Source organism: Rattus norvegicus, chromosome 16 (assembly GCF_036323735.1).
Source record: "Rattus norvegicus strain BN/NHsdMcwi chromosome 16, GRCr8, whole genome shotgun sequence".
NCBI lineage: Eukaryota > Metazoa > Chordata > Mammalia > Rodentia > Muridae > Rattus > Rattus norvegicus.
The window spans coordinates 6,231,074-6,244,175 of NC_086034.1; the positions used below are offsets into that span (position 1 = coordinate 6,231,074).

Consider the following 13,102-nt stretch of genomic DNA (forward strand, 5'->3'; position numbering starts at 1 on the left):
AAATTAAAAAATATTTTGAATATTAATCCTTTTTAAATTGTATGTTTCAAATATCTTAAATATTTGAACTTTTAAAATATTTTTAAATTATGTTTTAAGCTTTCTTTTTGATCCTACTAAAACAGGTACTATTGAACAGTAACCTCAGCCTCCAGTTTTTGTAGTCTCTTTGATGAAAATAAGTTTCTATTTTCATGTAATAAAATATATTGTTCTTGCAAGGTGTAGTGGCACACACCTTCAATCTCAGTGCTCAAGTGGCAGGTGGAAATCTGGTAGAGTACGGTCAACCCAATCTATGTATAGAGTTCCAGACCAGCCAGGGATAAAAAGTGAGACCTTGTATTAAAAAGAATCTGATTTATTTTTTATTTTATTTTATTTTTTTAGTTTATACCTTTATGTGTCTTGGTTTAGAAATTCCTTTTGCCTGAATGTTTAAAACTACTTTTGTATTTTCTCTTAAAATTTTTATAGAGACATTATGGTGACACACACCTTTACTTTTTCAATTTTTAAAATTGCTTTTATTTTTGTGTATGAGTGTTTACCTGCATTTAAGTCTGTGGAGAATGTGTTGCCTATGGAGGACAGAAGATGAATTTGATTTTTTTCTGTAGCTAAGATTATAGACAGTTGAGAGCCACCATGTTGGTATGATGTGGGTGCTGGGACTTGAACTCAGGTCACCTGTGAGAGCAGCAGATGTTTTTAACACCGTGCCATCTCTTCAGGCTCCATAACCTGGGTTGGCTTTTTTTTTTTTAATTTTTTTTTTTTAATTTCCCACCCCCATAACCTGGGCTTTAACTGGAGTATTTCAACTCTCGGATTATGTTAGTTTTACTATGCTCAGAATGGTGCTAAAACTTCAGTATCCATACTTTTCATATTTCCATCCATTTAGGTTCAGTAATTAACATTATGTTTGAATGTATTCCTATCATCAAATTTTGACTGTTAATTTTCTTGCTTTTTAATACATTTTGTTAATTTTTTAAAAATCTACTTCCTTTTTGGTTTTAGTTTTGACATATTTCCCCCCTAAATTTTAGTATTTGTAACATCTTAATATCTTAGTCAAGGACCTTTTTCTTTTCTATTAAACAAAAACAAAAAAGCCAGGTGGTGGTGGCACTTGCCTTTTATCTCAGTACTCTGGAGGCTGAGGCAGGTGGTTATCTGTGAATTCGAGGACAGCCTGGTTTACAGAGCAAGTTCTAGAACAGCCAGGGCTACATAGAGAAACCCTCTCTTGAAATTTAAAAAAAAAAACAAAACACCTCAGGGTTTCACTGTGCCAAGCAGATGGTTACTTCAGGTCTGTCTGCAGCCTCCAGACCTCTGAGGTCAATAGTTAACTTGTCAGAATGAGAAGCTATCACATCACTACGACCTGCAAGACCATCCGCTAATAATGCTGAGCATCTCTACTTATCACACTGCCTAGTACTTCTTTTGTGACAGAATTTGAAATGTAGAAATAAATATTTTACATAATTTTTTACTCACATTTATAACTTTATTGTTTTGAGACAGAGTCTTTCTGTACAGCCCTGACTTTGCCGGTGCTCACTGTGTAACCTGAGCTGGCTTCACTCTCATGACAGTATTTTATTACAAGTATTAGGATTTTAGGCTCATGCTACAACATCCAACTTTTTACCTCTTTATTTTCTTCATTGTTTTAAAAGCTGAAAACTTGCTTAGCAAGCACAAACCCTTGGGTAGATCCTCAGCACACAAGAGAAAAATAACAGTTGGATATAAAGTTATCTGTTACCACAACTACAGTCTCTTTAGAGGGGATCTCTGTTTCTCTGGCCTTTCCCCTCTTATTCTCTCTCTTTGGTTTATTGTGATGTATCCAGCCTCCCCTTTCTTTCTTTTTTTTTTTTTTTAAACATTTATTTATTATGTTTTATTTATATACCTCATACAGCTTTCTGCCTGCGTGTATGCGCCTGCAGGCCAGAAGAGGGCACCAGACACGATTATAGATGGTTGTGAGCCACTATGTGGTTGCTGGGAATTGAACTCAGGACCTCTGGAAGAGCAGACAGTGCTCTTAACCACTGAGCCATCTCTCCAGCCCCTCCCCTTTCTTTTTACCTGTGAGTTTTGCTCTGTAAATCTTGCATTGATATTTTTTTCTCAGGGGATGTTTTTCAGCCTTAATATTTTCATATATTGCCTATATGCCATTCTGTCTTCTTCTAGAACTTGTGCCTTAGTTAGTTAAAGAGACACTGTGACCATGGGAGCTCTTATAAAGGAAACTATTTAACTGGGGCTGGCTTACAGTTCAGAGGTTTGGTCATCGTAGTAGCAGGAAGCACAGCAGCAGCAGACAGACATGGTGCTGGAGACACAGCTGATCTATATCTGTATCATCAGGCAGCAAGAAGAGAATGAGACGTTGGGCCTGAAACCTCAAAGCCCTTCCTCAGTGACAACTTCCTCCCACAAGGCCACACCTCCCAATAGTGCCACTCCCTGTGAGCCTATGGGGGCATTTTCATTCACACCACCACAGCTATTTTATTAGACTTTCGTCACGTCTTTGCTTCTTTGAAACATGTCTCTGCTTTTGTGTATTTAGGTATTGGTTTTTAGTTTAATTTTTTCAGTTTTCTGAAGTTTGCTGGTAGTCTAATATAAAATGGAAGTCATTTCACCAGTTATTTCTATCTTTTATAGCAACAAGTCTTTATATTGGAATTTTTATATAAATAATTTTAAGTTAGTAAATAATTTATCTTCTGCCTCAAGTGTTTCTGTAAATTTACTTAAGGATGAGTAGTCAGGTTTTTTGTCTTTTAGAAAATGGATTAAGGTCTGCATATCTTCTAATCATAAGCACTTGGAAATAATTATAATTGTATTTTCCGATTTGTCTCTTAAAATAGCAGTTCTCTGTTAAACAGGATGATTTAAAACTAGAAATTGAATTATCAATAAAAGTAAATGTTTCTTTCTCTTCTCTTTGCTAATGTATAGCCAGATTCCCCTGAGTATAAAGCTGCTTGTAAACTCTGGGATTTGTACCTTCGAACAAGAAATGAGTTTGTTCAGAAAGGAGAAGCAGATGATGAAGATGATGATGAAGATGGGCAAGACAATCAAGGAACGATGGCTGACGGCGTAAGTGTGAGCACAAGCAGCAGAGTAGTCGCCTCAGTTAGGATTACCTGGTCTCCTTAAGGTAGAGGACAGTTAGCACTAGAGAAGAAAAGCAGAGAGGCAAGCAAGCTGAAAGTCTTGGCAGGTGTTGGGAGTAAGGAGGTGGAAAAGAAAGGCATTCATTTTGCAGTAGAGGTTGAAAGGCAGCCGCATGGCATAAGGGGAGAGGGACGTCAAAGAAAGAAAACTCAAAGTATCCAGGAAAGTGTGCTTTAGTCTTTTGGCCAGTATCTGGAAAGATGGTGGGGAAAGAAAGGTAAAAGGGAAGAAAAATTATACTCTGGGTGCTTTCTCAGTGCTTAAAGGAATTAGATGGGCTTAACAGTGCAACCAGGACGCACGCTCTGTAAGCAGCTGTCAGGTTTATTGGACTGCACTGAGCAGCTGCTGTTGGTCCTACGGCATGCCAGCTGCGTTCTGAACTCTGCGATTGCGCACTTGCTCTTACCTGTGCTTAGAAAAAAATTGATTTTAAAATGATTTTTTTAAATTTTGCGTGCATATGTATGTATGTCTGTGTGAGGATGTTAGATGTCCTGGAACTGGAACTACAGACAGTTGTGAGCTGTCACGTGGATCCTGGGAATTGAACCTGGGTCCTCTGGAAAAGTAGCCAGTGCTCCTAACTACTCAGGCCTCTTTCCAGCCCCCTAGAAGTAAGTGTGAACAGTGGGTGTCGATGTTGTGTCTCCATGTGTTTACTTGTGCCTGGTACGTAAAGAGGCACATAAAGGAGAAAACTAGCAGGATATCGCTTGCTGAGTCCAGCCTTTCTACAGCTCCAGCCAAAAAGGAAAGCTTAGGATGTGACTTTGAAACTTTTTATTTCTGATACTTTCATACATGTACTTAATGAATTTTGGGTTTGTTTTATTATGACTCCCCATTACCTTCTCCCATTTCTCAGCCTTTTCTGCTGAAACTCTTCCCAACAAAGGGCTTGCCTGTCCTTATTCATTTATTTCATTTACATAATTGATGAAAAATAGAGAAATCTTACATATTCATATTTATGTCTTTTATAGCTGTAAGCCTTTTTTTTTGAAAGTGGAAGGCATTTTCAAGCTCCTAGTTTTTATTTAAGATAAAATTTTATATTTTATTTTGCTTTGCTACAAAATTTTAGTTAGAATATAGATTATTTGGGGACTAGAGAGATGACTAAGAGGTTAAGAGCACTGACTGCTGCCAGAAGTCCCAGAATCCATCCCTGCACCCACATGGTGGGCTACGCCTGTCAGTAACGCCAAGATCTGATACTGTCACATAAACATATTTGCAGGCAGAAAACACCAATGTATGTAAAATAAAAATAAATTTTAAAAAATGAATTTAAAAAAGTATAGAATATTTGACTTTATTTTACGTCTATATATGTATGATTTTTCAAAGATAGTTTGTAAAAACCCTCTAGGATACATTATCATATGTTTTAAATTATATTCTTCTTAGCCTGTGTCTTAGGGTTTTACTGCCGTGAACAGACACCATGACCAACACAACTCTTATAAGGACAACGTTTAACTGGGGCTGGCTTACAGGTTCAGAGGTTCAGTCCAGTATCATTAGGGCAGGATCATGGCAGCGTCCAGGCAGGCATGGTGCAGGAGGAGCTGAGAGTTCTACATCTTCATCTGAAGGCTGCTAGAAGAATACTGACTAGGGTATTAAAGCCCATGCCCACAGTGACACACCTATTCCAAAAAGGTTACAGCTCTTAATAGTGCCCCACCTTGGGCCAAACATATACAAACTGTCACAGCCTGACTTGTATTAGCATTGATTTATATATTTGATCATCTCAGCCTCCTATTATCATATCTTGCCCTGCTTCCACTACCTCCAAACTACGGCAAGTCGAGCGTATGGGGTTCACGGGATCCAACTCAGGGCTTCTTATATTTTAGGCAGACATGCTACCAACTGAGCTAAATATCTAATCTTGAAACTTTTAAATCAAGAATGATTTTCCCATTAGTTTCTCAATTCCTGGAATAAATGTATTCATGCATCCTAATTCTTAATGTCACCTACAAAATGTTTCTGGAGTAGTGGGGCTGGGTTGGAAAGAAAGAAGCATGGACTTTAAAGCTTGAGACTATGTTAAAAATACCAGTGCGTGTATAATTTAAGTCCTAAATAACCATTCATCTTAATCTCTTTGCACAAAAGTATGAGTTGAATTTGAACAGTACTGTTTACTATAAGTTTTGGCTTGAGACAATCCTGTTGCTCACTGTAGAAATTTGCTGCAGTCTTGGACCTTCTCTGATCAAGTACTGTTTGGGGCACATAATTTCATGTATTGGAACAGTGATTTAACTAGGTGAGACTAAACTCAAGTTGCTAGGAGTGAAGCACAGAAGTGCTGTATATGAATGTACTTAATCTCCATTTAGTTTTTACCTGAAGAGCTATGAAGAGCTGTGAAGAAGTGAGATAGCGAAGTGTTTGTACACATTTACATACATAGGTATTTATATATGGCCTAGTAGCTCAGATCCCAAAAGGATATAGACTTCTACATTTACAATATGGTACTTTTATAGTATTTATTACAAAATTTAGATTCATTATAGGACCTTTTCTAAGAGGCCTAATTATAGAAATATTACAAGAGCTTCACTAATTTCATGTAGTTCTCAGTTAACAAGCAAGGTACTCCTGAAACTTGAACTTATATAAATACTGCAAAGTAGTTGCTCTTTTGAATTAACTCTGTAATCTTAAAAACTATTTAATACTTGGCACTTATTTATGGATTTGTTTTTCTTTCTTCACCTCTTTGCCTGCTAGTCTTCTCCAGGTTACCTGAAGGAGATCCTGGAACAGCTTCTCGAAGCCATAGTTGTAGCCACAAATCCATCAGGACGGCTCATCAGTGAACTTTTTCAGAAACTGCCTTCCAAAGTGGTAAGTGATATGCTCAAGGACAAATGAATTAAAATACCTAATTTTAAATACTTTTAAGAATTTTATTAGTTATAAGTAAGATTAAAGGGACAGTGTTAGAGGTAGCCAAGTGATACTCTTGATGGCCTCAGCAGAAAGCACGAAGGACATAGTCTGTTATTTCACTTGATTAGAAGGTGGCTTTTTAAATATGGGTGTGTTTGCCTGTTTGTGTGTATGTGTGTGTGTATGTATGTGTGTGTGTGTATGTGTGTGTATGTGTGTGTATGTGTGTGTGTATGTCTGTGTGTCTGTCTGTGTGCCACATGAGGACCTGGTGCCTGTGGAAGTTAGGAGAGGAAGTGACATCTCCTAAGCTGGAGTTAGAGATTGCATTTGTGGTTCTCTGCAAGAGATCAGGTGCTCTTTACTGCTGAGCCATCTGTCCAATCCCCAAAGGTTGGCTTTTAAGAAAAGGTTACTAATTTTGTATGTCTGTGTGTGCACGTGAGGTCAGGGTAGTGTCTGTGGCTATGGTGCCTCAGTTGGTCCCAAACTCATAGACTGTTTTTGTTTTTGTTACTGTGGTACTTACACTATTTTGACTTTATTTATTTATACTAAATGTTACTTACTTTTGGTATTTTGAGATAGGGTCTTACTGTATAATCTAAGCTGGCCAAAACCAAATTCTTCTGCTTCTGCCTTTGAGTACTGGAGTTACAGATTCTCTTGACCATGACCCTAACCATTTTTAAATGAACGGTTCTATGACATTCTCATTATTGTACAACTGTCATGATCATCTTCTCGGATTTTTTTTTTTTTTTTAAATCTTTACAATTAAAACATCCTACCATTCACAATCAGGTCCCCCTCCCCCCTCCCCTTTTGCCCTGTGGAAACACTATTCTATATCTGTCTCTGATTTTTGGCAACTTTTGAGTACCTTTAGAAGAGGAGCCAGAGTGGGAATACAGCTTTAGTACAGATCACTAACCTGATTTGTTCAAGTGTGTTTTAAGGTTACTATGTGTGTGGGTTTGGTCACTTGAGTGCAGCGCCTGTAGAAGTCAGAGGAGGCGTCAGCTCCCTTAGAACTGGCATTGCCATGAGCTGTGCACGAGCTGCCGTGTGGGAACTGAAATAGGTACTTTGCAAAAGCCATTGGCGCTTTTAACTGATGAGCTGTCACTGCAGCGAGACCTGACTTACGGGAACACCTGCATGCCACTCACTGATCAGTCCTCAGGTATTTATAACATTCAAGACAACATGGATCCCTGTCCTTTGAAAACTCAAGGAAAAGAAAATAATAGCGATAGAGAAATAAATGATGGGGCTGGAGAGATGGCTCAGTAGTAAAGAGGCACTGACTGCTCCTAGAGAACCTGGGTTTGAATCCCATCATCCAAACATGGCTCACAGCTATCTGGAACTCCAGTTCTAGTGAATTCAGTGCCCTCTTCTGGCTCCTCAGGCACTACATATGTGTGATACAGATATACATACAGGCAAAACACTCATACACATGAGGGAAAAAAAGCCTTAAAAATTTTTAATAGAAATTACCAGTCACTGTGGATTAAGTACTGAAGAGTACTTCGTAAGAGTTCCTCTTAAAGTATACTGTTAAAAAGAACTAAAAGAATGTTAAGGTCATAGACTCTTTGCAGTGTGAGGAGGTATAATGAAATCATACTTGTATCCCTATTAATCCTCTCTTATCTCTGAAGCCATATTAGGCCTTAAAAAGCTCTCACTTATCTAGAAAATCTCTTCTCTCTGTGGATGGAAGAATACTCAATTTGTCCTTTTCCATCACCAGAAAAAAAGGAGAACTAAAGAATTTATGCATATTCCTCTCATCTCATCTCTTGAACAGAGTTTCTTCATGTTTATACAAACTTTATTTTTAGATGCATACTTTATCATTGAAAAATTATTCTAGGAAGCAGCTCAGATAGGCTTTGGTAGATGAATGGATGAATAAATATTTGTACAAACCAAGTCAGACATTATTTCACTTTAAAAAGAAGGACATCATGATACATGTGCAGCTTGATGGATCCTGAGTAAATATTAGGGAAATAGCAAGTCCGAAGGAGAAATAGTCGATGTGATTCATCTCACGAGAGAGTAGCCAAATCACAGACACAGGCAGCGGGAAGGTGGCTTCTGTAGGGGGGAGAAACAGCCTACTGAGCTCTCAGCTTCTGCCATCTGAAAGAAAATACCTCAACTTTTGGGAAGATGACTCAGTCAGTAAAGTATTTGACTTACAGAGGAGCGGAGGTGGGATTTCCGCACCCGTAAAACCAGTCGTGTGTGGTTGTACTCCTGTATTCCCAGCACTGAGCTAAGGAAGGGAAGAGGATCTTAGGCTTGCTGTTCACCCAGTCTGGACAAATCGGCGAGTTGCAGGTTTAATGTGAGCTTCTGTCTCATAAAGTAAGATGAAGTAGTAGAGGCAGCCAACTGATGGGGAGCTCTGGCCATGCGTGGACTTAGCACTGCGGCTTGGATCCTAGCTTTATTTTCATTCTGTGTCTACAAGAACAAAGGTTGCTTAGGCATCAGAGTTGAAGGCAAAGATTTTAAGAGCAAGAGGAACAGACGTTTACTGTGAGATTGTGTCTTAGAGAAGTGTCGGGAGTTTCACCAACACTGCTGCCTGAAGAAGACATGGACAAGGACATCATTAGTGAACATGCTAACGTTGAGGGAAAATCCCATAGGTCCTCAACCTTAGTCAAAGAACTAAGGCAACTAAGAAATTTGAAGAGCAGGAGAAATAGCCTTTCCCAGGGAAGAACCCCCAAATCGGTTACCCAGTACCAAGTCCTGACACCTACAAGTCACATGTGGACTGAGCAGGTTGCATTTCTGTATTTAGGAATACACACATGCACTCACACACTCTCATACTCACACATGTAACAATTGTGGAAATAGGGGCCATAAATTTAAGAGAGCAAAGCAGGGTGGGGGGGGGGTTCATGGAACGGGTTAGAAGGAAGAAAGGAAGAAGCAAATGATATAGTAATGTTTTAATTTTAAAATGTTAGAAAATTTTAAAAGTGAACAAAGCCACTTTGAGTTTTTGGTCAACTTCAGTTATTTACTTTAAGGAATAGAATTTGTAAGAGAGCCTGAGTCGTGAGGGGCATCATGAAAGCTGCAAGGGCATTCCCCCGTGTCTGTTTCTTGCGATGAGCTCAGATTAGATGAATTCCACAGATGTGTCCCTCCTGTGTTCTAACTCAAAAGTGTAAATGTTTTTACAATATTACAAGGTGTGTGTGTGTGTGTGTGTGTGTGTGTTTTTGCAAATTCAAATCTCATGCTTGTCAAATATGAATTTTGTAGATGCCGGTATTGGGTTGCAAATATGAAAAGCTTTGGTTCACCCTGACCTAAAGAACTGTGTCAAGTGGTGTGTTCCTAAAAATTCAGCCAAGAGGGGAGCTGAGGCAGAAGAATTTTAACAGTTTGAGGCTAAACAGTTAACTCACCTGGATGTTCCCAGAGGCTGTACCACTAACCGAAGAGCTGAACAGAGCTCCTCCCAACGACCCTCCCAACACACACACTTATGTAGCATATGTGTGTTTTGACCTTCATGTGGGTCCCCCAACAACTGGAACAGGGGCTGCCTGTGAACCCCACTGTCTGCCTGTGAATTCCGTTCCCCTAATTGGGCCACCTTGTCTGACCTCAGTGGGAGAGGATGCATCTGCAAGTGTAATCCTGCAGCGGCTTGATGTGCAGGGGTGGGGAGATACCCAAAGGGGGCTCCCTCTTCTCAGAGGAGAAGGGAGGGGGGAATTGAGAGAGAATATGTGTGAGAGGGTACTGGGATGGGGGTGCTGATATTGGGATTTAAAATGAATACACTTTTTGAAAGTTTAAAGCTAGCCTGAATTGCATAATGAGACCGTGTCTCTTCTTTTCCCTGAAAAAGAAAAGAAAAACCACATTCTTTTTGCTTTGAACATTGTAATATGCCTTAGCAGTGGATTTCATGGAGTTTCTCCATTTGCTGGTTGAAGAACTGACTGACTTCTAACTGAGCACGCCTGCTTTTGTCTTCCAGCAATATCCAGACTATTATGCAATAATTAAGGAGCCTATAGATCTCAAGACCATTGCTCAGAGGATACAGGTATGAAGGTGGACGTCTGTAATCATGCACTGCAGAGCAGACTGACCTGTGTACTTTCTTAGTTTTTAGAAGTAAAATAGTAGATAATTCTTTTCTTCTAGTTGTAGTCTTTTTATTGTGTTGTAGGATAGTGTAGCTTAAGTTCAAAGTCCTAGGTCCAATTCAATCTCTTGCCAAAAAAATGAATGAATAAATAAATAGCTACATAAGTGGGACCAGTTCTAGACATTTCTAATTGTGATAGGCGCAGTGACGATAACCACTTCTAAGTCTCTGTAGGACATCTTAGAGTAAGTGCTGCTTAGGAAGGTGAATGTAAGGTTCATGGACACAGGTCCTTGTGTGTGCTCTTCACCTGCTTAGGAAGGTGGATGTAAGGTTCATGGACACAGGTCCTTGTCTATGCTCTTCACCTGGTCCGTGTGTTTCCTTTCTTTCTTTCTTTTTTTTAAAATTTATTTATTTATTATATATAAGTACACTGTAGCTGTTCAGACGCACCAGAAGAGGGCATCAGATCTCATTACAGATGGTTGTGAGCCACCATGTGGTTGCTGGGAATTGAACTCAGGACCTCTGGAAGAGCAGTCAGTGCTCTTAACCGCTGAGCCATCTCTCCAGCCCCGTTTCCTTTCTTTCTAAGGACTCCCTGCAAAACAGGCAGAACTAAGAGTTGTAGTGAAACACTTGAGGTTATGCACAGTCATCTCTGTGGTAATACTGCCATTTCTACTGTTGTGTTAACCAGGGTAGCTTTCCAGCCTGCTGCTAGACTCCTCCTTCACACAAGTAGAGACGAATCCTGGCATCCTTGACTTTTATCCTCTGAGATCTAACTTGTGGAGTAGCTGGCCCATGGCTATTTTCCTTTGCCTTGCAGCTAAAGTGTTGGCAAAGCAACCATCTACCAAATAAGATGATGTCAGATACTGGCTTGCCCACCAGCTAGTCTTCGCCTGGCTGTCCCAGTTCTGCCTCACTTGTCTTTTCTTTGTCTGTGTGTTATCGTTCTCTCTCTCTCTCTCTCTTTCTCTCTCTCTCTCTCTCTCTCACATATGTGTGTGTGTGTGTGTGTGTACATATATATGTTATATATGTATGTGTATAAGTGTGTGTGTATGCGCTACTCTTCTCATTCTCCACTGCACTTAATCTTATTTCTCCGTTCCTTAGAATGTACCCTGTTTATTTCTGAGTACGAGTCATTAGTCATTTGTACTTTTTAGCTGGTGTATGTGTACCTTTCTTTTCTAAATTTGAAGCAACTGTATGAGTATCCTTGCAGTATTTTGGAGTGAATGAGCTTTAATGTGTAATAGCTCAGGCACATGGTAGAACTGATTTTGTACTTTACCTCGGTGGTCTTGTAAATAAAGTGCACTTTACATTGTTAAATTAACTTTAATGAGTGAATACCCATGTAGTACTTACTGTTTGGCTAATTAAAACTTACCTTACTTGATTTTTTTAAAAATCGTAAGTTTTTATGAAAATAATACCAGATTCTGTTTTTTGACTTGAAATAAAATATACTTGTAAATAAGTACTAGTAATAATAAGTAAAAAGGAAAATAACTTTAGGTGTTGTACACAAGCGTACATCCCAGTGATATCTTGGACTATAATGACAACTTAGAAATGCTCAGTCTTTCTTTAAAGGTTCCATTGATTAGCTCTCACTAAGAAGAATTGCTCTATTTTGTTGTTTACTATAGAACGGAAGCTACAAAAGTATACATGCAATGGCCAAAGATATAGATCTTCTCGCAAAAAATGCCAAAACATACAACGAGCCTGGGTCTCAAGTATTCAAGGTGAGTTTCTGTTGTTGCTGTCTTCATCAGTGAGCAAGGGAACTAGCTTCCGGCCAGTGTTCATTATAACCTTAAGTTCCATCGTTAGAATACAGAACTTGGTGGTTTAGTTTTCACAGAGCTGTGTAGCCATTAACCGGTCACTTTTCATTTCCCTGCAACTCCCAACCCTAGACAACACGTGTCTACTTCTCTGTCTCTACAGATTTGTCTCTTATGGAAACTTCATATAAATGGCATCATATTATAACATGAATTTGTGTAGCATACTGACTTAAAATTTGTGTACTTCGTCTTCTTCTTTCCTCTCATTAATAGTGTATCTTATGAAAGGCACCATGGGTTTTTTAAATCAGTTGTTACACATTTTAGTTGTTTCCATTTTTAGCTCTTATGAACATGTTGTTAGGAACCTTCACATATATAAGGACTTTTGTTGACATACATGTTCCTATTACCTGAGTACATACTTAGGTATATAATTGCTTCGGCATACATTATGTATTTATCTTACTGAGGAATGGGCAGAATCTTCCAGAATAACCGTACCATTTCACATCCCCACCAGCAGTCTTCACATACTGCAGTTTGTCTTTCTAGTCACCAAACACCTGCTCTTCAGTTTTGTTTTCATTACAGCCATTCTAGGAGTGTCACAGTGTGTTATAGTTTTGATCTGCTTTTCTCGAATAGTTAATAACGTTGAACATCTTTTTATGTACATAGTGGCTATCTCTGTATGATATTGTCCTCTTTGATGAGATGTCTATTCTAATCCTTTGCCCATTTTTAAATTAGGTTACTTCTCTTTTCATTTTCATTTTAATAATTTTATATTGTGGATATCATATTCTTAGCAGTTGATTTTAAAATACATTCTCCCCATTCTCTTATCTTTTTACTTCACAGTAATTTATTTTGACATTATTAATTTTGAAGAACTCTAGATTGCCTACTCTTTTCTTTGTTTGCTTATATTTTTTAGCTGTCATAACAAAAAAAAAATTTTTTTTTTTATTGGTTCTTTTTTTCGGAGCTGGGGACCGAA

The 13,102-nt window shown here is 38.6% G+C and overlaps 1 protein-coding gene across 51 annotated transcripts in view; it reads left to right on the plus strand.

The window, feature by feature from the left end:
* Pbrm1 (polybromo 1) overlaps nt 1-13,102 on the plus strand; it is a 99,404-nt gene that overhangs the window by 11,141 nt on the left and 75,161 nt on the right. For all 51 annotated transcript variants that reach the window (NM_001427685.1, XM_063275299.1, XM_063275315.1 and 48 more), the window contains 4 exons: nt 3,001-3,144; nt 5,980-6,096; nt 10,172-10,240; nt 11,956-12,054. In NM_001427685.1, coding sequence (NP_001414614.1) covers nt 3,001-3,144; nt 5,980-6,096; nt 10,172-10,240; nt 11,956-12,054 — 429 coding nt within the window. The remainder of the gene's footprint in view (nt 1-3,000; nt 3,145-5,979; nt 6,097-10,171; nt 10,241-11,955; nt 12,055-13,102) is intronic.